This window comes from Euleptes europaea, chromosome 13, assembly GCF_029931775.1.
Source record: "Euleptes europaea isolate rEulEur1 chromosome 13, rEulEur1.hap1, whole genome shotgun sequence".
Lineage (NCBI taxonomy): Eukaryota > Metazoa > Chordata > Lepidosauria > Squamata > Sphaerodactylidae > Euleptes > Euleptes europaea.
In genome coordinates, this window is record NC_079324.1 from 30744490 (window position 1) to 30768662 (window position 24173).

The window sequence follows — 24173 nt, forward strand, 5'->3', positions numbered from 1 at the left end:
AAAATGGCCGCTTTGGCAATTGGACTCTATGGCATTGAAGCCCCTCCCCAAACCCTGCCCTCCTCCCAAAACCCTTCCACCGGTGGCGAAGAGGAACCTGGCAACCCTAAACATAAGGATACAGATGAGTAGCATGGGTGCCACTGAAATGCTTGTTACACTGCTATAGTGTAGTGCTTAGTGTCAGACTAGAATCTGGAAGACCCAGGCTCGAATCCCCACTGTGCCATGGAAACTTGCTGAGTGACTTTGGGCTAGTCACACCTCGTCAGCCTAACGTTCTTCACAGGGCTATTGTGAGAATAAATGGAAGAGAGAATGCTTTGAGTCCCCATTGGAGAAAAGGGAAGAGTATGCAGTAAAATAAATGCAGTAAAATAAAATAAAGCACTCAAACACCTCAGTGGCTCAGGACGTAAGCAAACTTAACCCCTACCCCACTGTCTAACAACTCCCTCCTTTTATCCTGTGCATTTAGTACAGCTGCAGTGGAGTGTAGAAGGAGCTGCATTTTAACACACAGCTATCACTGTTTGCTCTGGTAAACATTTGCAGCAGTTTCCTCCGTTTGCTTTGTGGTCTCACCGGCACCTGAAAGTACTCCAGTGATCAAACACACTCTTAGCGTATTTATGCTTTACTATTCTTTTTCTGTTAGAAGAAACAAAAGCAATTACAAATGATAACAAACAAAATACTTGCGGGAAAAATTCTTCTAGCAAACACATCATGCAGTGGGATAAAACACAGAACGCTTGTTCTATTGGATAGCCTTTCCAACTGCATTAATCCCCGAGACCAATGGGTCTTTTCAGAAGCCTGGTGTATCCCCCCCAGGCTCACAAAATAGGATTCTCCAGTCAATTAGCAAAGCTCTGGGCAGTCGCCTCTGAGAATTATCCATTTTTACTGTACTTACATCCATCTTTTCTTCCCTGGAGCTCTTTAGGGGATAATTCTTGCTAGGGAAAAAAATTACATGATTTCTTTTCATTTATATTTTAATGCAGTTTATTATCCCAAAGTGACCTCTCTTTGGGGTTCAAGAGATCAGAATACTTATGGTAATCTTCCCAGGACTTCCTTACCGCCAGCTACCATTGACACCCAGAGCATCAATAGGAGTATTGTGTCTAGATCAAGGGAAGTAATACTACCACTGTATTCCGCATTGGTCAGCCCTCACTTGCAATACTGTGTCCAGTTTTGGGCTCCACAATTTAAGAAGGATGTTGACAAGTTGGTGCGTGTCCAGAGGAGAGCGACCAGAATGGTCAAAGGTCTGGAATCCATGCCCTATGAGGAGGGACTTAGGGAGCTGGGTTTGTTTAGTCTAGAGAAGAGAAGGTTAAGGGGTGACATGATAGCCATGTTTAAATATTTGAAGGGATGCCATGTTACTGAGGGAACTAGCTTGTTCTCTGTTGCTTCAGAGACTAGGACATGGAGTAATGGATTTAAACTAAGAGAAAAACGATTCCCCCTAAACATTTGGAAGAACTTTCTGACAGTGAGGGCGATTCAACGGTGGAATGCGCTGCCTCAGGGGGTGGGGGTGGAGTCCCCGTCTTTGGAGGTCTTTAAGCAGAGGTTGGATGGCCATCTGTCAGGAGTGCTTTGATTGTGGGATCCTGCATGGCAGGGGGTTGGACTGGATGGCCCTTGTGGTCTCTTCCAACCTTGTGTGATTTTGTCACTGGGGTTGTGGGGGGGAGGTTGTTGTGAATTTCCTGCATTGTGCAGGGGGTTGAACTAGATGACCCAGTGGTCCCTTCCAATTCCATGATTCTATGATTCTGTGTAGTGGTTGGAAAGTCCGATTAGGGAGACCTACTCTGCCCTGGAAGCTCACTGGTTGATTTGGGCTGATCACCCTCTCAGCCTAGCCTACTTCATAGGGCTGTTGTGAAAGAGTAGAAAGAGAAGAAAAGTTGGTTTTTATATGCCAACTTTCTTTACCACTTAAGGAAGAATCAAACTGACTTACAGTCACCTTCCCCTCCCCACAACAGACACCCTGGGAGGTAGGCAGGGCTGAGAGAACTCTAAGAGAGCTGTGACTACCCCAAGTTCACCCAGCAGGCTTCATGTGGAGGAATGGTGAAACCAATCCGGTTCACCAGATTAGCATCTGCTGCTCATGTGGAGGACTAGGGAATCAAACCTGGTTCTCCAGATTAGAGTCCACCACTCCAAACCACTGCTCTTAACCACCACACCATGCTGGAGAACGATGTTAAAAGCTGCGCTGGGTCGCCAATGGGGAGAAAAGCAGAGTATATCTAAAATAATAAAATGATTTCTGGGTGCAGGGTCAGAGCTTGTTCATCTGTTACCATGGTGGCATGGTTGCTGCTCCAGCATAATGGGACTTTGCTGTGTAGCTATGAATGCATGCAAACCACAGGCATTTGCGTCTCTCAGATTATGGGGCTAATCCCCAATAGGTGCTAATGGTGTGATGTTTGCCCTGGGAAGTAATCACAGGATCACTGCAACTGACAAGACTACTGCTGGAATGCCTTGCAGGGAGTATGGTGTTGCTGTAGATCACGGGGTACGCCCGCATACACCCCTGCATGAAAAGGGTGAAGGGAAGCACAGAGGGAGAAGAGAAGCTGAAGGCAACTGAAGAACTGGGACAAAACACTATTTTCTCTCGTGTAAAATCCCTATCCTGCCACAGAACTCCCATATAGGCGTCCACCTTCACCTTATCAGCACATTAGCTGGGAGGGCACCTTGGCCATCTTCTGGACATGGAGTATGGGTCACTGGTGGTGTAGGGGGTAGTTTGGAATTTCCTGCATTGTGCAGGGGGTTGGACTAGATGACCCTGGTGGTCCCTTCCAACTCTGTGATTCTATGAAATCCTTCAGTTGCCTCCTCATTCCTGCCCAGTGCCAGAAAATTGGCACTTTAAGTGAAGGAAAGACTGCAGTGATTTGTCAAGTGCTCACTTCCCAAGTGAGGGTTTCTGAAGGGGCACAGAGACATTTAAAACAGACTGGGGCTGTTGCTTCTGAGGAATAGGGAAGGGGGAAACACCCTTATAGTACCACAGGCCAGTCACTCTCTCACCAATGCTGTAAAATGCTTCAGGTTCCCCATTCGGGGAAGAAAGCGGGGCATAAATATCTAAATAAATAAATACTGTTAAGTGCATGCAAATGTATGAATCTAGCCCCATTTGCCTTAATTCAAAAGCAAACAGTAGAGTTACCAACTGACCGGGGGCAGGGAGACTGGTATGACCTGCTCCTGTGCTTTTATTAGAATCTGGAAGGAAATCGGCCAGCGATGCTTTTTATAATGTGAATGTAATTAGAAATATTAATGTCCATGGATCAAGCTGACCTTAAGGACAATTTACAGAGGTTCGTTGAAAAACTCGAAATTTAGTACCGAGGGGGAAACCTCATGGTCCAAAGGGGGGAAACCTCATGGTCCAAAGTTCCTGCTCCTCAGGGGTGGGGGAGAGACAGTTCTGCCGATATTCTGATGGAAGTCCCTTGAGTGCTTGTGCTCACTGAATACCTTCCCAAAATAAATGCGCAAGCAAAAAATGTTATGATGGGATTGCGCTCTTGCACTTTTCTAGAAATAAGGATTCAATTTTCCCCAAAGAGTTGCAAGATCTTATTATCCAGCTCTCATCTAAAAATAGCAGATGCCTGTAAAGTTCCTTACACTTCATTCAAGTCAATTTTGCAGGTATTCTATTTTTTTAAAAATGCTGCATCTACCAAAACAAATGAATACATGCAAAGAGTGCAATTTTTCCCTGGCAGTTTATTATGGTATGAAGGAGAAAACATTTTGGTGTGCTTGAAGTGGACATTATTTTACAAATGGAGGATGACGTGGCTATTAAAATATGATTACACAAAGTATGAACGTTTTCGAAGTTTACAGTACAACGGATTTCTTTTATAAACAGACTCTTAAATATACATATGACAGAAAAAACATCCAAAGTTAAGCTATTTGCATTTATAGACTTTTTTCCTCTGGGAGGAGAAAAAAAAAGAGCCTCATATTAAAAACAGAAGAAAATACGAAAATCGTTTAAAACCAAGAACAAATCACCTGTACACTACAAATATACATTGTCGAGGAAGGCAACCCAGGAAGGGTTATCCACTGAATGATAAGAGCTGTCTAAGCAGACTTTCGTGCTCTTTGGATGTTAAGGATTTTGCACAACTTAACTTCATTGTTTTGCCCTCCCAGCTCAACAGCCTTATGACTCAAGGGGAGCGTTTCCCACAGACACATATATATCACTTAACTTGTAGATGTGTGAGCATGGACCCTTCTTGAACAACAATCCTGCCATTCTCAAGTTCTGTTAGTTGTATTTGGTATGCACTGGCTCATTCACATGTGCACGTCAGGGCTTCTGTTGTCCCAAAGGCGCATGTGTGACCCAGCCATAGGCCAAAGGCAGCATGAGTCTTCCATCTGACATAGATAGCAGCTTGCCACAATGAAACGGTTGATTAACTAATTTGTGTGGGTAAATTTCTGGGCCTGGAAGGGATCAATTCTCGTTTGCAAGATCAAAATGGATCTGTCATTCAGTTGACCAGTCACACTAATCTGTGCTAAGGGAACGGGGAAATACGGAATCTTACAATGCTCGCTTCCTGTGTTATTCAGTTTGCCACGACACCCCTAGTTCATGAGTTATGTCAAAAACATAAAATATTTGATGCTGTAATACACAGTATTACTGAAACTAACAATAATATTTGCATATTTAGAACAAAGGGTAATTCATTTCCTATAATATAACAAAGAAGAGTAGTCTATAGGATATTTACAAAGAATCCAGCAAAGAAGTATAAATACTTCCACATATAATGTTTAGGAAAACATAATTTACAAAATATTCAAATATATGTACAGTTGTTTTGAAAAACCTGGGAGGAAGGTGAAGAATTTAGTTGGCCAAGTTTATTCTTCCATCCGTGAACGATGGGGGCGGGGGGGGGGGAAGAGAGATTTCTTTTAATGTTATTTTTCGTCGAAAGTTCCAGCACAAACTATTTACATTTCCCTCCGTTTCCTTAAAAAGTTACACATGGCCAGAGCTTTGAACGTGCTGTCCCAAAATGTCGTCTATCATTGTCAAGTTATTTAGCCAGTCTTCATCAGTGCCGCCACCGCCACTCTTCATCAGAGAGTCGATGAAGTCTGCCTCGCTGCAATTCCCAGGCAGAATGGAACTGTTCGGCTGGGCCACAAAGTCATACTGGGGCGGCAGCTCAGAGGCCGCGCTCATTCGGCTGAACGTTCCCGTCGGCTGACCGGCGGAACCGGGATAGGTCGGGGGGCCGACCGCTTGAGCGGGACTCAGCTGGGTAAAACCAGACACGCCTTGCGGCATCGGCTTCATAACATTCATTGCAGTTGGCAAAGGTCCTCTGGTTAAGTTGTGTCTCAAGTTCTGATTGTTCAGGATGGCCATGTTTGGGCCAGACTGTCCAAGGCTGACTTTCTGCATCTGCCTGGCCTGGACTCCGGGAGCAATCTGATTGGGCGGCACCACGGCCTGATGGGAAAACGGTTGCCCTGGGATGTTTGGCCTCGTGTTGTGTTTCGAGAAGAGGGGGCTACTGGCGAACTGCTGCATGCTGGCATCCATTTGGCTTTGATTTGGCATCCTTGGTACCCCTGTCGGCGTCCACATCTGTGCAGATGAGTTGATATAGACGTTAGAAAGTCTTGGCATAGAGGGCTGTCGCAAGTGCTGCTGGGCAGGAGGAGGGTTCACTAAGGAGCCGGCGCTAAAGCCAGACAATGCCAGGCCCGGCCGAGCCGCAGGATGGCTGTGAACCGTTTGGCATCCAGAGTTCATGCCCACAGAGTTCTGGCTTGGCCGGAGACTGAAATCAGAACCGGCTGGAAACATTCCTGGCTGTTTGTTGGGGTTATGAGGCATCATCACCATCGCCCCGCTGTTCTGGTTCATAGCAGCCGGAGTGATCCCGGAGCCCAAGGCGTTCTGCAAGATCCCCTGAGCAGATGGCATTAGGCGGTGGTTTGGAGGAGGAGTCTGCATGGACTGGCTGCAGTCAGTTGACATGGGCTGGGAGACAGCTGTGTAGAAATGAGGAAGGCATGGCATTAGCAAGCATACAGATTCCTGAGTGACTTGAAGAAGAGTTTGTTTTTATATGCCGACTTTCTCTACCACTTAAGGCAGACTCAAACCGGCTTACAATCACCTTCCCTTCCCCTCCCCACAACAGACAAACTGTGAGGTAGGTGGGGCTGAGAGAGCTCTAACAGAGCTGTAACTTGCCCAAAGTCACCCAGCTGGCTTCGTGTGGAGGAGTGGGGAAACAAATCCAGTTCCCCAGATCAGCGTCCGCCACTCATGTGGAGGAGTGGGGAATCAAACCCGGTTCTCCAGATCAGACTCCACTGCTCCAAACCACCGCTCTTAACCACTACACCATGCTGGCTGCTATTGAGGATGATATCCCCACACATTTACATTTTTTTCTGAGCACAATACATTATATTAATAAATATACATTGGAGCTGCTTTCAGCCAAAAAAAAGGAAAAGTTGGCTCAAGCTGCTTTACCTCTTTGCTGAAGGCAAAGCAATGCCAATATGCTCCAGACAATAAACATGTAGAAATGCTTTCCAGCCAAGTTAAATGATCAGCAGAATCAACTCTTGCTGGAGTACCCATGGAGCTGTGGTATACTGAGTCAGTCTCTTCACCTATCAAAGTCAGTATTGTCTACTCTGACAGGCAGCGGCTTTCCAGGGTCTTAAGCAGAGGGCTTTCACATCACTTACGACCTAACCCTTTTTAAAATGGAGATGCTGGGGACTGAATCTGGGGCCTTGTGCATGCAAAGCAGATGCTCTTCCACTGAGCCACAGCTGCTCCCCAAAAGTGTACCATTTCAGGTGGGAAAATCAATGGTCAAACGGTTCCCCATATTAAAAAAAAATCCAGGAAAGACTAGGCAAGAACATGACAAATTTCAATATAGTCTTGGGCGTGTCATGTCTTCATTCTAGAGGAGCTTTTCTTAAGGAGCAGTCTAGCTTAAGCAACTTAGGAATGGAGGGAATGCTGGATTTGTAACCTTAAGCAGAACAGACAGTATCTCTATTTCTCTGTTTCCTTGGAATTAGACAGGACAAAAACTTTGAGACTGAGCCCTCCCACTTCTTACCAGGAAACTGATTCATCTGTTGGCCCACAAAAGCACTCCTCTGCTCAGACGGCACTCCCATCATGCCGTGTCTTTGTTTTTCCTAGGAAAGAAAAAAAGGAGGGGGGGTCACATCAATGGAATCTCTCACCGCCAATGTAAATTATCTGCTCAAGTGCACTTACTGGGCACTGTAGAGTACATTGGGTACATGATGAAGAGTGGGTGTAAGAAAGGCACACATTCTCCCTTCTAGCTAATTACAGTTACCAAACTCAAGGTGGAGCCTAGAGTTCCCCCCGAAATTACAACTGATCTCCAGACTACAGAGATCAGTTCCCCTGGAGGAAATGGTAACTTCAAAGGGCAGATTATATGGTTCACCATAAACTCTAGAAGAAACCGAAGTACCTGAGTGACATCACATCCTCACTGAGATCCACTCCCCCAAACTCAACCCCTCCCCCCATATACCACCCCCAAATCTCTAGGAATTTTGCGAGCCAGTCTTGGCAACCCTATAGTTACCATAACCCTTAGCCTACATCCAAATAATGGAAAAATGCTATCTTCCTCATCACCCCTGGTTGATATATTTGGGCAAGGGGAAAACGATGAGATTTCCATTGTGGCATTAACTGTTATTGCTATGATATCCTGGCTAAGGGTCCCCTCTAGTGTACTTAATTCATTGTAACAAACTGGACAACAATCCCTGGAATAAAATACTCATGATATAAAACAATCACCAAAACTATACATTGGCCTACAGGACTGGCTTTATTAGGCCTCAGAGAAGTTGGAGTATTAGAACAGGAGTACATTATTAAGACTTTTATACCCCATGTTTCCACAAAGCTCAGGGCAGCTTCCAACAGAACAATTACAATCATATTTGTGGAGCAACCTGTCGTATTTATGCACAACCAGGCAAAAATGTGCAACAAATTATATATCGTTTTCACAGTTTTCATAAACAGGTTATATCCATACCCTCAACAGAAGACCTGAACAGCTGGGAGGGACGAGGCCTTCTGGATTAATTCCGGAAGCCCATTTCACAGGATGGAAGCACCAACTGAAAATGCCCGGGTTATGTACACCAATACATGCCCAATACCATGATGGCATAGAAAGGAGGAGTGGCTGGGCCGAACCAAGTTAGCACATGGGTTGAACATAAAATAAATTAAGTATTTAGCTTTCTAAGAATATGCTCATAAGAATATAAGTTGCCCTGCTGAATCGGACCTGTGGGCCATCTAGTCCAGCTCCCTATTTTACATGGTTGCCAACTAGTTACTGTGGAACACCAATAAACAGGACTCATAGCCCAAGGCCTCCCTCTGATTTTGCCTCCTAGCACTGGAGACAGCGCCTCTTCACTGGTCTCACTGAAGTTATTGAGTACTGCATTAAGGCAGGTCTCAATGGCTTCTTCAGTGATGGTTATTAGGAGATAGGATTGCCAGGTCCCTCTTCGCCACCAGCGGGAGGTTTTGGGGGCGGAGCCTGAGGAGGGTGGGGTTTGGGGAGGGACTTCGATGCCACAGAGTCCAATTGCCAAAGCGGCCATTTTCTCCAGATGAACTGACCTCTATTGGGTGGAGATCAGTTGTAATAGCAGGAGATCTCCAGCTAGTACCTGGAGGTTGGCAACCCTGTTAGGAGAAGGTAAAGGGCATTATGTTCTGGTGGGCTTGTGAGCTCAGGTAAGTTTATTTATAGCTGGATAGATACTGCGGCACTTCTGCTGACTACGTATGTTCAGTTATTTATTGGCGGTGAGCTTTCATTGTCAGCTTTTATGTTTTTTGAGAGCAGCCTTGAGGACCTAACTGACCAAACTGTTGAGGCATAAATTTATCAAGAAATGAAATCAATCAGCATAAGCCACCAATTTCTGAAGCATAAGCACATTATATAAACCCAATAGCTGTTCCCATTAGAAGAAGTAGTGCTGGTTTTTATATGTCGAATTTCTCTACCACTTAAGGAAGAATCAAACTGGCTTACAATCACCTTCCCTTCCCCTCCCCATAATAGACAGCCTGTGAGGTAGGTGGGGCCGAGAGAGCTGTGACTAGCCCAAGGTCACCCAGCTGGCTTCATGTGTAGGAGTGAGGAAACAAATCCAGTTCACCAGATTAGCCTCAGCTGCTCATGAGGAGGAGTGGGGAATCAAACCCGGTTCCCCAGGTCAGAGTCCACCGCTCCGAACTACTGCTCTTAACCACTACACCACGCCGGCTTCCCATATATTATCTGGGCCCCTTAAACCACTGATGGCATTTTCTGCTCTATCCCAGTATAGTTGCCTACTTGAGGTGAGAAGACTTTACAAAATCAGGATTGCCCAAGGGGAAGGGGCAGAAAAGAAAGGGCTGTAGAGGAAGTGGAAGGAAGGATGAATTCCACCTCAAGGCTAATCAAATACTACCAGACAACAGCTGGAATGAGCTCGGGAATATCGTGTTACAATTCAAGATCCATTGCTCCACGTGGTCTGGCAGGTGGCAGTGGTGTATGCGTGAATGAGAAAGAGAGGAAGATATTTCTGGCAGCAAGCTGTGTGTGTGTGTGTGTGTGTGTGTGTGTGTGTGTGTGTAAAGTGCCTTCAAGTCGCAGCCGACTTATGGCGACCCCTTTTGGGGTTTTCATGGCAAGAGACTAACAGAGGTGGTTTGCCAGTGCCTTCCTCTGCACAGAAACCCTGGTATTCCTTGGTGGTCTCCCATCCAAACACTAACCAGGGCTGACCCTGCTTAGCTTCTGAGATCTGATGAGATCAGGCTGTACCATGCTGCCTTCCCTCCTGGCAGCAAGCTAGCAGCAGCCAAATTCCACCTGGGCCAAGTTTGTCTTCCTCTCCCTGCAGGTATAAAGCCTGGGCATGGCCAGAGGCATGAGCTGAATGACAGGAGGCAAAGGGCTCGCGGCTTGCTTTTAGGGGAACCATGTATCGAATCCCAACCAGCCCAGAACAGCGTTGCTGTTACATTTATGTAGCGTTTTCTCTTTTTGTTACTGTAAGCTGCTTTGGGTCCCTTAAGGGAGAAAAGCGGGGTATATGGGTAAATAAAGAGATTCAATAGAGTGATGCTGTGGTTAGAGTGCTTAACTGAGATTGCAGTGACCCATGTTTAAAGAACCACTCAGCTATGCGAAGAAGGGGGAGAATCACAGAATCACAGAGTTGGAAGGGACCACCAGGGTCATCTAGTCCAACCCCCTGCTCAGTGCAGGAAATTCACAACTACCACCCCCCCACACACACACACAGTGACCCCTACTCCATGCCCTCCCTCTCATCATCTGCCTAAGGTCACAGAATCAGCATTGCTGACAGATGGCCATCTAACCTCTGCTTAAAAACCTCCAGGGAAGGAGAGCTTACCGCCTCCCGAGCAAGGCTGTTCCACTGAGGAACCGCTCTAACTGTTAGAAAGTTCTTCCTGATGTCTAGACGGAAACTCTTTTGATTTAATTTCAATGCATAGTTGGAGAAGTTGGAGAAGCTGACAGAGTGCATTCATCTGTGTGAGCTAACCTATTACATGGTCAAAAGTCCAAACAGTTTGAAAAGTTGAATGTTTTTCTGTCCAGAATGAGCAGTTAAGTTTGAGCTTGTATATTTTGATGTCGATGTATTCCGCAATTTGTGTTTTAGACCCTTGTTTTTATTTGGTTTGTTTTAATAAAATGAAGGGGGTGGGGGAATTCTACTTAGCTGTGATGTTTACTGGGAGGCCTTGGGCTAGTCACACTCTTTCAGCCTAACCTGACCTCATAAAGTTGCCACATAGGTCAAATGGGGAGGCGAGAACTATGTATACTGCCCTAAGGTGGGCTCAAATGGGACGAGCATCTGAAAGTCCGGGTCACTTGAACGGCCCCATTAGCCATCACACAGTTTCTCGGAGAAAGGCCAAGGACCAACCTGCAGCTGCTGCCGTCTTATTATCTGCTGCTTTAGTATATGGTTCCTCATGGTATAACCATTCACCATCGGCCGAGCTGGTGTAGGTGCTGGACCTGCATTTGGGACAGCTGTTGGCTCCTGAAGTGTAGCAACAATCCCAGGGTTTTGGTCCTGTCATTTAAAAAAAAAAGGGAAAAAATGAATTGAAACCTCACAACAAGAACATTGTTGACTCTCTGAAGCACTAGTTCACGAAATTTCCAACCAGAATCACCACTGAAAAAGTGGCTTCGTTCAGACAGCCCATTCCTGAGGTTGGGGGCTGAATGGGCTTAGGAGGCGGCATGACCCCTATGTCAGTGTCCGTGCCACTTGCACCGTGCAAACTGGCACAGATGCCAGTGTAGGGGCACTGACACTGGCCTTCTTGGACTGTGGTGGCAGAGTGGCCCTCGGACACTGGCATGGCCTCTGCCTGGCATCCTCCCAGAGCAAGTCCTCGCACCAGGGTCCCAGGAGGTGTTCCTGGGGTGTTCCAGGGGGCAGAACTGCCGTTAGGCAGTTCCCTAATGCCTTTCAGCCCGGGAACGCCCCCTAAAGCAAAGGCTGTGCCACGCCATCTTTTTGGTGGCGCAGCATCACTATTTTATTTCTAACCCCCCCCCAAAAAAAACATTTTGGGGTTTTTAGAAATAACCCCCCTTTTTTTTACCTTGCAGCGGCCGCAAAACCTCATTGGAGGCGCCGTGGCAGTGCCCCAGCCACACCGTCCCCGGCCACTGCAGCTCTTAGGATCGGGCTGTAAATGTACAAGCATGCCATGGTTTAGAAAGCTTGCTTTGTTTTCACTTTATTTCTGATCAGCACTACCCAGGGTGGCCCAGAGTCACCCAGCATGCTTTACGGCAATATAGGGATTTGAACCCAGGACTCCACCATATCATGCTAAGACTCATATACACATCAGGACTGAAAAAAAAGAAACAAGCCTTCCCAATATATTCATGTATGTCCAATCCACACAGGAAATATTAGAAACCTTCTGGGCAGCTTAATGCTTCTTTTCATAGTATTACTTTTGGGGGAGGGAATGTTCAGCGGAACATTTGCTCTAAAATCCCTCCTCTTCGATTCTTCAAGAGCCAGGAATAAAATACCATCTCCTCATTCTATTCTTACAGGAATTAAAATACGCTGTACCTCCTCATTAAAGGTCAAGATTGATTGTATCCTTTACATGTACCATATAATTATAGCTGCTTGTGTCTATCTCCTTCCAAACACCAACATAAAATGAAAATGTAGTTTGTAACCACTTAATAAAACTAACATACCCTCTACTTCAATACGCAAAAAGGCTGCTGGTAAGGAGTATACAAACAATAGTAATTTCTTTGGGAGAATGCCAATGTAGCCAGTTCACAAGAAAAGGGTTATTTATTATCTCAGGCATTTAGCAACAGAACTTCCATGGCTTGTCAGTGTTACCCTCCAACTTATTCATACAGAGGGAAGAAGAAGCATCCCTGAATCTTATGGGGGGCGGGGGGCGGGTAGGAAAGAATCATGGGAAGCTCAATGGCTTGTGCCACCCCCTTAACTATTTCTTCTACAGCAAGCAACATAGTTGCACTGAAGTTATTATATTTGTTAACATGCTTTTCTGCCAAACCTTGACTACTCCAGGAATGTCCAGATATTAAAACCAATAAAAATATCTACTGAAGTATAATGAAAAGGTCCTTCAAGTAGGTTTCTCAGTAAGGTCGTGATCCAGGCAAAGACGTCTGGGCTGCTGCCTCCTCTCTCTGGCTTAGCACTTCCTAGTCGTAAGGGAGGGGAGGGCTCAGCTAGAACTGGAACGAGGCAGAACAGAAGGGTGGCCAGTCTTGCCGTTGGTAAATGGGAAGGTTAGATAAGGTTAGCTGACAACTTGGTTGAGAAAGTACTATAAGGCTGGCTTCTGGGGGTGACACGCTCAGGCATTTGCCAGGGCTTCATGAACACATGAAGATGCCTTATACTGAATCAGACCCTTGGTCCATCAAAGTCAGTATTGTCTACTCAGACCGGCAGCAGCTCTCCAGGGTCTCAGGCAGAGGTCTTCCACATCACCTACTTGCCTAGTCCCTTTAACTGGAGATGCCAGGGATTGAACCTGGGACCTTCTGCATGCCAAGCAGATGCTCTACCACTGAGCCACAGCCCCTCCCCAAATCATCTTTTGCAAAGGCTCACCGGCCTAACAGAACTACCATTCTCACTTTCAAAGGGGAACCCAAAAAATTCAGAGGCAATATAGAGTCTGGGAGAGTTGTGGCTTGTAGAGGACTGAGATTGCTGTATCTGAGGGTACTCCAAAATCCTGACATGAAGAGCAATTGTAGTGGTGGCTAGAGTGTCGGACCGTGATCCGGGAGACCCAGGTTCAAATCCCCATTCCACCATGGAAGTTTGCTGGGTAACCTTGGGCCAGTCACTCACTCTCAGCCTAACCTACCTCACAGGGTTGTTGCTGTTAGGATAAAATGAAAGAGGAGAGAATGATATTGTAAGTTGCTTTAGGTCTCCATTTAGAGAGAAGAGCAGAGGCCCAGAGTTCAAGAGTAGAGAAAGATCGATCCTCAAAACCAGCGTTTCTGTGGGTGGGATCTGCTAAGTAACCAGAGTGACAAAAAAAGAAACAGTTGAACAAAGAAGAAATTATACGGTCTGTTCCTTTGCCACCATCTGCCTCATAACCTATTTCAGCTTCTAGTACAATTTTACATTATCGATGGCACTTTGTTATTATTGGCAGAGGGGACCCTGTATATTATACAGTCGGCACACTCAAAAACTGGGCTGCACTTCCTTTGTTTGCCAAATGGAAGCTCATATCCTTTGTTCAAGCATCAGTGTTATCAGGAGATAAGCAACCAAGAAAAGGGTAGGTACCTTTTGACATCTGACAATTAGGATCGTGCCATAATGGAGAAAACAGGAAGCCAGCAAGGAAACTTTGCACGGTGTTTACGGAGAGCAAAGCCGGGTGGAAGAGGTGGGGTGTGGGTGGAAGAGATGTGGAAGAGGAGGCGGGCTGTATCAGGGGAAGAAAAATCACCGCATGACTTGGGGGAATTTTTCTTCTTTCTTTACAGAGGCTTCAGCCAAAAGAAGGCCACTGAAATCACTCACTTTTATGGTGTCCTACTGCCGGTCACAGCATTTATCTGTGCCACAAAGCAACAATGGCTGGAACACAAATGCTCACAAGGCATTTCACTTGTAGAAGTAAAGCTGCACCTTACATTGTGTCTCATTTCCATCTTTGTTCGTGGATGCTCTCCGGTGGCAATGTATTATTAGCACCAGCTGTGTTTATGAAACCATCCGTCCCTGCTTCTCTAGTTCCTATTTCTTAACTCTGCTCCCCTCTCCAGCTAGGATTGCCAGGTCCCTCTTGGCAACTGGCAGGAGGTTTTTGTGGCAGAGCCTGAAGAGGGTGGGATTTGGTGGAGGGACTTCAATTACATACAGTCCAATTGCCAAAGCGGCCATTTTCTCCAGGAGATCTCCAGCTAGTACCTGGAGGTTCTCAACAAAAAGAACATCTCTGTACTTATACCAAGTTTAGGAAATTAGTACAGGAAACAGCTGACACAACCATAGCATAACAAAATTGTATTAACTAACTACAAACAACAAGTGAAAGATATATACAGTGCCAATGAAATAAAGTATGCACAATATTTATGAAGAAGTCCATATAGATGGTATCCAATATCAATCTGTCAAAAAATGGTATCTTCAAACTGAAGAGTAAGAGTTACTATCTGTATCTCAACTGGGAACCTGTTGACTCTAGTAGATGCTGTGAAAAGTTGGCTGAACAATTGCTGAATAACTGCTAGGATTAAATGATATAATATCCCAAATTGGGAATATTGGAGAGTTATATATGCAGTTATATTAAGTATCCCTATGGGGACTTTATGGAAAATTGTGAAAATATGCATAAGTTGAATTTGGAACAAGTGTATGCACTGCTGTTGATATAAGTGGGACTGAGGAAGACTGCGAAACGATCGTATCCCTTTTTACTCTTCAGTTTGAAGATACAATTTTTTGACAGATTGATATTGGATACCATCTATATGGACTTCTTCATAAATATTGTGCATACTTTATTTCATTGGCACTGTATATATCTTTCACTTGTTGCTTGTAGTTAGTTAATACAATTTTGTTATGCTATGGTTGTGTCAGCTGTTTCCTGTACTAAGTACCTGGAGGCTGGCAACCCTATCCATCAAAGAAAGTCAAAAACAGCCTGAGAAAGTTATCTCCTAGAGGTTGATAGGCCTGCCGAGGATGTCTTCCCAGAATGGTGGAACCAGCACTGACACAAACAAAAAGGAGTTACTTTAGCAAGGAAAAAGTTCTCTTGAAGCTTCTGCCCATTTCTCATGTCAAAGGTGCAGTGTGGCCATATAGCTCTATGCTGGGTCACCTTTTTGGGGGAGGGGGGAAGATCTGCAAAAGGAGGAGTCGTCAATTTGCTTGCCCTTCACTTAAAAGACTCCCAAGTGCTCCCTCCGATTTCCTCCCAACCTGTCTGGCTGTGTACTCACTGAAGCAAGCAGGTTTTATCACTATGGAATTTTCTTGCTCAGGGCGACAACATTAATGAATCCCATCATGAGGGTGTCTCCTCGCTGATAGCACGCCCCTTTTCCGCTGCAATCTCGTCCAACTTCACTGGAAAGAAAACGCTAATTTTCCCCCTACCTCACCATATTATTAGGGGGAAGTAAGTGTGTGGCCCTACGCTAATTGCAGTAATAAAATGGCTTTAATTATGTAAGGTGTTCCTGTACTTGCCCCAGTGCAATAAAGGCAATTGGATTCATTTGCTTGCAAGTATGTGGGATAAACTGCAAGGGTTCAAAGTGAAGTTTGACATAGGAAAATTTAATTAGCTCCTCAAACCTAGCAGGGTTTTCTTTTGTTTTTTCCCCTAAATCTTGTGGGAGAAATGCGGGGGGGGGGGGGGGGGAAACAATAGAAGGAGATGTCAATTGGCAATTTTCATTCTACAAAAGTACATTCAGGATAAACAAACAACAAAAAGTTCTATATTTTCACCACTAGTGGGAACTGCAGTATTCCCTTCAAGGGAACGGTGTGTGCGTGTGTTTGTGTGTGTGTGTGTGAAGGCATGCAAGTGTAACCACTAAGAATAGCTCTTGCACATGACCAAAGCGACATTGCTATCTGCATCAAAGGTTAATGAACCTGATTTTCTCCCCTTTTTATCACTCCCAAGGAAACCCGATCGCCTTCTTACTCAAAGGCCAAGCTGCACAAGCCGAGCTATAATACACACAGTGAGGCTGTGAAATTATTAGCCAATTAACAATTCTTTTGACATCTTTTTTTAAAATTTAACAGTTAATTACACTTTAAGCAAATATACTGGCACATCCCTCAGCATCTCAGCAGTGACGTTTTTACACACTGAAGAAAATGGAAGAACGTATAGTTTAACCAACAAACACCAGCGATTATTCTTAGCAGGAAGGGCCACCCCCAATATTGCATCCCGTTACAATTAAGCATATCAGAACTAAGAGAATCTCAGCAATTAAACAAGGAAGAAGGCCTGAACTTGAAGCTCCGATAACAATTTCCTATCTTTTAATATAATTTGCCTCCATTATCTTAAAGCCATTTGATTAGGCAAACCTGAAGCGATTGTCTGAACTGTCCCACACTGAAGTTATAGGAAGATGGCACACATGCTAGAGTTTATAATTATAATTGATCTCCAAACAACAGAGATCAGTTTTCGCTGGAGGAAATGGCAGCTTTGTAGGGTGGACTCTATGCAATTATGTAAAGAGGCAGCATGGTGTAGTGGTTAAGGTGTTGGACTAGGATCTGGGAAACCCAGTTTCAAATACCCACTCTGCCATGGAAACTTGCTGGATGATCTTGGGCCAGTCACACGCTCTCAGCCTTGACCCTGGCGAGTATTTGGATGGGAGACCTCCAAGGAATACCAGGTGCATGACGTGAAGGCAGGTGATGGCAAACCATCTCTGAACATCTCTTGCCTTGAAAACCCTGTTGTAAGGTTTATAAATCTAAGAGATGGGTAAACACAGTATAGGTGCAGCTCATGCAAAAAGGCTGTCGGTTTTTCTCCCCTAGCCCTCTCACTCCTTCCATAGTACTACAAGTTTATCTTCTTCCATAACTCAATTCAAAAATATCAGATTAAAAGAGCTGTTAACCTAACAGCAAACATTAACGAGTGGTAAACGAGTGGTGGCTGGTGGTATAGTGTATAAGAGCTGTGGTTTGGAGCAGTAGAGTCTGATCTTGAGAACCGGGTTTGATTCCCCACTCCTCCACATGAGTGGCGGATGCTAATCTGGTGAATTGGATTTGTTTCCCAACTCCTACACATGAAGCCAGCTGGGTGACCTTGGGCTAGTCACAGTCTCTCAGCCTCACCTACCTCACAGGGTGTCTGTTGTGGGGAGGGGAAAGGAAGGTGATTGTAAGCCGGTTTGATTCTTCCTTAAGTGGTAGAGAAAGTGGGCATATAAAAACCAACTCTTCCCCTTCTTCGATTTCTGAATGAAGTGGATTGTTTGGATCCATTCCAGTCTGGTTTCAGGCCTGGCTATGGGACTGAAAAGGCCTTGGTCACTCTGGTGGATGACCTGAGCCAGGAGACGGATGGAGGACTGCGACCCTGTTAATTTTCCTGCACCTCTTGGCAGCTTTTAATACCATTGATCATAGCATCCTTCTTGGCTGCCTTTCAGGACTGGGTGGCACTGTTCTGTGGTGGTTCAAGGGTAGGTTTCAGAGTGTGGTGCTGGGGGGACTGCTGTTCTGCCCCTTGGTTTCCGGCCTACAGGGTCTTCATGTCCCCCCCGTGCTTTTCAGCAACTATGTAAAGCCACTGGGAGAGGTCATCTGGAGATTTGGGCTGAGTTGCTACTAATATGCTGATGACACTCAGTTCTATCTTGCGCTACCAGCAGATCCCAGGGAGGCCGTGGAAACTGAACAGGTGCCCCGGAGGCAGTTTTGGGATGGATGGGGTCTAACAAGCTGAAACTTAATCCCGACAAAACAGGAAGGTCTGACCCAGGAAACAGGTTATCCCCTGTTCTGGATGGGGTTGCCTTCCCCCTAAAACAGCAGATTCGCAGCTGGGGGAGCTCCTGAACCCAGGCCTCCTGTTGGATAGACAGGTCACAGCGGTGGCCAGGGGTGCCTTTCACCAGCTTTGGCTGAAGAGCAGCCAGCTGCAGCCTTCCTGGACACAAAAGATCTTGTCCCTGTGGTACATGCCTTGGTAACATCTACGTAAGATTATTGCTATGTACTCTACATGGGGCTGCCCTTGAAGAGTGTCCGGAAGCTGCAGTTCGTACAGAATGCAGTGGCCAGATTGTTGTCTAGAGTGGGTTGTAGGGACCTTATCACTCCAGTCAACTGGAGTAACAGGGTCAGTCTTTGGGGAGCAGAAACAGCATTTTTAGGCACCACCTCTGCACTGGTCTATAGTTATTTCCCATCTTCCACCATCAGATTTCTAAACACTTTGGCATCCAGGGACTTGGGATTCTTCTCTCACTAGACAAGAGGAAAAGGGCAAGAATCCAGTAGCACCTTAAAGACTAACAAAAGACTAAAAAAGACTAAGGTGTTACTGGACTCTTGCCCTTTTCTACTACTGCAGACAGACTAACACGGCTACCCACTGTGAATTATAGACAAGAGGAAACAGTGATTTCTAGCAAGACAGCTAACTGACACTGCTAATCAAAGACGGGATGCAACCGTTAAAAATGATAAGCATTAAGAACGCCAAGTGACTCAGTGCAGATGCGACCAAAGAAATATCTTGACTTATAATTGAAATAAAAGTGGCAGGTATGCATCTTGTCCTGAAGAATTCCCAGACTGCAAGGAATTAGTACCTAAGGTATTCATAAATGGGTAAAGGGCCACCCTTCATTTCAAAAGTAGATATCTAGCTTGGGTAGAGTCAAACAAGGAGAGGCCCTTGACCTGTTTCAGGAATATCCCAAAGTACTTACCCCTTGGTTGCTACTGCTGATGGTTTTCAGGACACCTGAAGATTTTTTTCCTTTTATTGTTGCGTTATTTATTTTTCACTGTCGAGTAGAAGGGTGATCCTAGAGGGCACAACAATGGTGCCTCTGCCTATCTCCCCATCTTCCTCTGCTTTTCAGGGCAGGCGGTCTTTAAACAGCCTTCCATTTGGTTCCCCTTCCCTTGTTTGCTAGAGATTTCTTCCTTTATTTTCCTTCCCCTCCAGTTCAGAGATGCTTTTAAAGATAAAATTGAGTCTTCTTTGTTCTGAAATCACTTGAAGCTTCTCTTGGTGTGTTTTGTGTGTGTGTGTGTGTGTGTGTGTGTTTAAACACTAGCATCGATAAAAACCATGTAAACTCAGCAGGCCCCCCCACTTCTCCCACCCATTTACTTGATATATAACCATGTGAAATACTGTCAGACTCAGGTTTTCTGAGCTTATCTCCGAGGCTGCCAGTCAAGAGAAGGCTTTGTTTGAAGTCTGTAAGCGATCTGACGGGGCAGACAGTTTTGTTACGAGGGAGCTCTTTCAAGTTCTTCTTTCTTATGTCCTTACAAGGGCTAGTCTGATGCGCCTCACACAAAGCCAACCTGCCTTCTTTGATGGAAACAGCAACAGGAGCACAACACCTGGTTGGCATCTGTATCAAGGGCTGTTTCACTTCACTCTCTTAAAAAAAAAAGAGACACACTAATCTCCATAAAACTACCATTACATTGTGCCCCATTCAAAAGAGAGATAGAGAAAGATCTAGTACAATGGTATCTTCAAAGTCATCTAAGTTCCTAACAGGCTGGGTAGATAGATTAGATTTTATGGTACAGAAGCATCTTGGCCATGTTGTGGCTTACATAGTAAGGAACAAGTCTGTTTCTATTCTGTTAATGTAAAAAATAAAAAACCAACTCCTGAATAGGATGAGTATAGAGCTGAGTCTAGCACAATTGATCACAATGGTTACCCAAAAAATTCCTCAAACAAATAATGTTGGCTAGTTTGTTTTATTCACCATCTCACGCCTCTCCTGCCCAGAATATGAAAAATATATGTAAGCCTCCTCACGTTATGCGCTGACTTTATCTAATACAACGATTCACAAACTACCAGCCACCTAGACTGAACCACATGGTGCACTAATTTGGGAAAGTGTCCAACTTGAAACTGAACCCTGCCCCCAAACCAATCAAAATGGGAGGGCTGGACCCCAATAACCCCCCAGGAGGTATCAAGTTTGTTAGAAGCTCTTAGATTTTACACTGTCAGTAAAAAGTTATCACTCTTTTTCTGTGTGTCCAGTATCAACCTGGTCTCAGATTTCTAGCAGAATTGTCATAAATGTTCTGGTAATTTGCTAGCACAGCAAAAGGCCAGAGGTCGTACCACTCTCTGTGGTTAATTCTTCATCCGCAGGGCTGAACTGGTCTCCTTCTGATTTGTGCGGAGAATTATCTTGTTGGATAATGTTTTTTCTCTATAGATTCATACAGTTGGAAGGAGCTAGAAAATAAATCACATCTAGCTTTCCACTCTCAAGGAAATTTTTTCCCTACATTTTTAGCCCCCACTACCTAGGATAGCTGCAGAATGCGGGACTGCAGAGCTGACCGTTCCAAAGGACCAAACAAATAAACTACACCAAACACTAAAAAAGACAAGGCAATTAACAAGAACACAGCCACATAAAACATTTGGGCCATGGGCCAAATATGACCTTGGGGAAAAGTCCTTCCAACTCCACACAGTCTTGCCTTAGGGATATTTCTTGCCCTTCAACCTGCTGAAACCCACAGTGTCACTATCCATAGGGGGAGGGAGCAGAAATATCCTCTGGGCAAGCCATTAGTTACAATGATAGCTTGAGCCATCTGTTCCTTCACTTGAAGCTTGCTCCAACAGAACTTGAGACCACGAGTTGCCATAAATCAGTACGTGCAGAAAACAGGCTGCAGTTCACTGGTGGAACACCCAGGGCCTGCCGGTTGCTGCAGTGCTTACGAGGAAAGCTGGTTAGATCCAGCAAGGCTGTAATTTAGATATTTAGACCTTGCTTTTCTTCTCAATGGGGCCTAAAGAAGCTCAACAACTTCATTCTCCCCTTTCCCCATTTCAGATTCTTTTATTAAGATGGCAAATGCCATTAAAACATTCATATCAGTTACAGAATTAAAATTGGAGAGTATACAGTAACTAAAACTATGGGATATACAATTCATAAACAGTTTATATAATTTAAACAGACCTTGAATTAATAAAACATTCTCTATTTTAAGTTAAGCTACCATACCCCAACTTTGACAGATCTTATATATTGAGGCACAGAATTTAGCTACTTGCTTCACCCTCTGGTCTGATCCTTCCCATAGGAGACTCCCTTCCTTGGAGCGATCCTTTATTAGATTAAGGAGAGGAGAAATTAGCTTGTATCGGACTTGCAGGGACATCCCCATTCTTTCCCCATTTTGTCCTCATAACCATTAAGCTGATAGGCTGAGAGAGTGAGAGAGGGTAGACCAAAATCACTCAGTGAGCTTCCATGATTCAATCTTAGGCCTCCCATATCCTTGTCCAGCACTCTAACCACTATACCACACATGCTCAGGATCACCTGAGCACATTCACTCGTGTCAATTGGAAAAAATAAATCTTTGGGGCCCAGAAATTCTAGTAGAAGGGGAAACAGAGATTATGCCAGACTGTTTCACCCAATCCTGTTGAAGATTAAGACTGCTGGCTGCTGGTGGTTAATGGAATTACAAATGCAGCAGGTCTCTGTGTATAAATTCAGTGCTGTCTCTGTCCATTTAATCCTGGCCTTGAAAGAGCTGCTAATAATCCTGCCTCCTGGATTCCACCTTTGGTACCCCAAACACTGCCTGAGACATTCAGCTCATGCATAGATGGGCATTTCTTCTGCTCATCTATACATCTCCTAACCAAAGCTCAAAAACTGAATCCTCTACCCATCCCAAAAAACCTATTTAAGCTTGATTCTACCATCAACACTCTCCACACAACACCACACTCTTATTGCTGCCAAGAGCAGCCATCCTATAAATCCAGCAAGACCTAAAAGCTTCGTTCCTCTCACACAGGATTTTGGGTCAGCGGTCCTTCTGGCCGTCTCTGTAAGGTTGCCCCAAACCCAATGACTAACTGCCCCACCTCAGGCCTGCCTATAAAGCAGAGGTTGACTCATGTAATCTGTTTGTTGTGTCCAGGCAAGCGCATGCTAACAGAAGGGCGGATGAGGTTCAGAGGAGTTCAGTAATTGCGCATGCAGCAGACAGACCTGGAAGAAAAGCGAGGGCTGGATGCCAGGTTTATATATGAAGCGCACGGTGGGGTGAAAGTCTGATTGAGCCGTTGTGAAAGGCCCAGCCTTGTGCCACAGTCAAGAACGGCAGAGAAAATGCCTTCTTTATGCCGTAGTTCTGTCTAAAGTCTGGGAGATTGTTGCAACCTTATTACCGGGAACAGACTGAAGGAGTAGAGAAAGGAGTTTGGGAATGGGCAGGCTTTGGAGGGGGTGAGGGAGAAGATGAAGAAATGTATTTAAAGGCACAGGTTTCAAACAAAAAGGTTCAGAGGCCTTATCAAGTGATTTACGGATTCCCTAGCACACCCTGTAGCACTTTTACCTCACTATTACCGCAGAGATTATTAAGCCATCATCAGAGATAGGAAGCCGTTGCCTTTAGTAGGGAAAAAAGAGGCAAAATAATAGTTGCACACTATTGTTGTGAGCTGTTTTGACTTCAGAAACATGGCAACAGGGTCACCAACTATTCAGTCATTTAAAAACACATGCAATGTATTGACCAGTAGGAGGCTACAGACCTGTATAACTCAACACACGCAAAAGTGCCAGGCCATAGCATAGATTGGGCCCATCCGACATCACCATAACTCACGGTTCCATTCAGATATGGATGGCTGGACCCTGGCCCATCTACCTCTATGATTCTGGCAAGTCCTGTTAAGTGAATCTGGCTAACTAAGTTCATGTGTTCATGTACGGCATATATCATGTTCCTATATGGTATCTAATACATCTGCAGAAAGAGACCTTTGTTTAGGGAAGCATATGCTGCAAGAACGTGCTATCTTTTTATGTGCCAAAGGACCTTATCTGAATGCAGAAAAGCTTCACAATGGTAGAGTTTTTTAAAGTAGTGGATGCACATGGGATCAGATATTTTGCCACAATATCCTCATCCTGAAGCAATGAGTCCCAGAGGTCATGGATGCTTTGTGCAAAAGGGAAAATATCCTAATATCTCATCTGAATGTGCACACTCTGAAATAGCTCACAACCAGGAAATGGCCACAGTATCCTCAGTGCAAACAACAACAGATTTCCTTCTCCATTCTCTTCTACCATGTCAATACCCTAAAATCATGTCTGACAGCAACAAATACCACTTATTGATTTTCAAGGGCCCCAAGTGCTTCCCATTAAGCTTGCCAGTCGCCTGCCAGTGGCAAGTAAACTGCTTTCCTCAGCCCTAATCCCCAGACCATGAGAAATTGCAGAATGAGAGGGAAGAAATGGCCAGAAAATGGCCTCCATTATGACACACTAGGAATTTCCCCATGTCTCTATGGTCTGTACCACAGAAATTAGGGGAAATTCCTAGAGCATCACTCGGAAGTGACGTCACACCCTCCCCAAACTCCACCCTCAAAATCTCTAATCCATCTTCACAACAATTATGTAACACAGGATAATGTTAACGCCATATTGCAGATTTAGGAGGGAGTCAAGAGTGGCTCACTGAAGGTCATCTAGTGATTTCATGGTAGACATGAGATTTGAAACTCTCTGGTACACAATTCAATCCCTTGAGCCACTATGCTACTCTAGTGTAGTATGAACCACCAGGAAGACACCAGATGCCACCTCCTACTCTAGGGTCCCTGAGCTTGTTGAGCCTGTGGGTGT

General features: G+C 45.0%; 1 protein-coding gene across 1 annotated transcript in view; it reads right to left on the bottom strand.

Annotated features, from left to right (window-relative positions):
- Window positions 1-5030: 5030 nt before the first annotated feature.
- The window catches only part of MAMLD1 (mastermind like domain containing 1), a 117085-nt gene continuing 97942 nt past the window's right edge, over window positions 5031-24173 (bottom strand). The window contains exons 3-5 of the mRNA XM_056859548.1: window positions 11125-11277; window positions 7206-7287; window positions 5031-6105 (exon numbers count right to left, since the gene is read on the bottom strand). Of these exons, the coding sequence (XP_056715526.1) occupies window positions 5081-6105; window positions 7206-7287; window positions 11125-11277 (1260 nt within the window). The 3' untranslated portion in view covers window positions 5031-5080. The remainder of the gene's footprint in view (window positions 6106-7205; window positions 7288-11124; window positions 11278-24173) is intronic.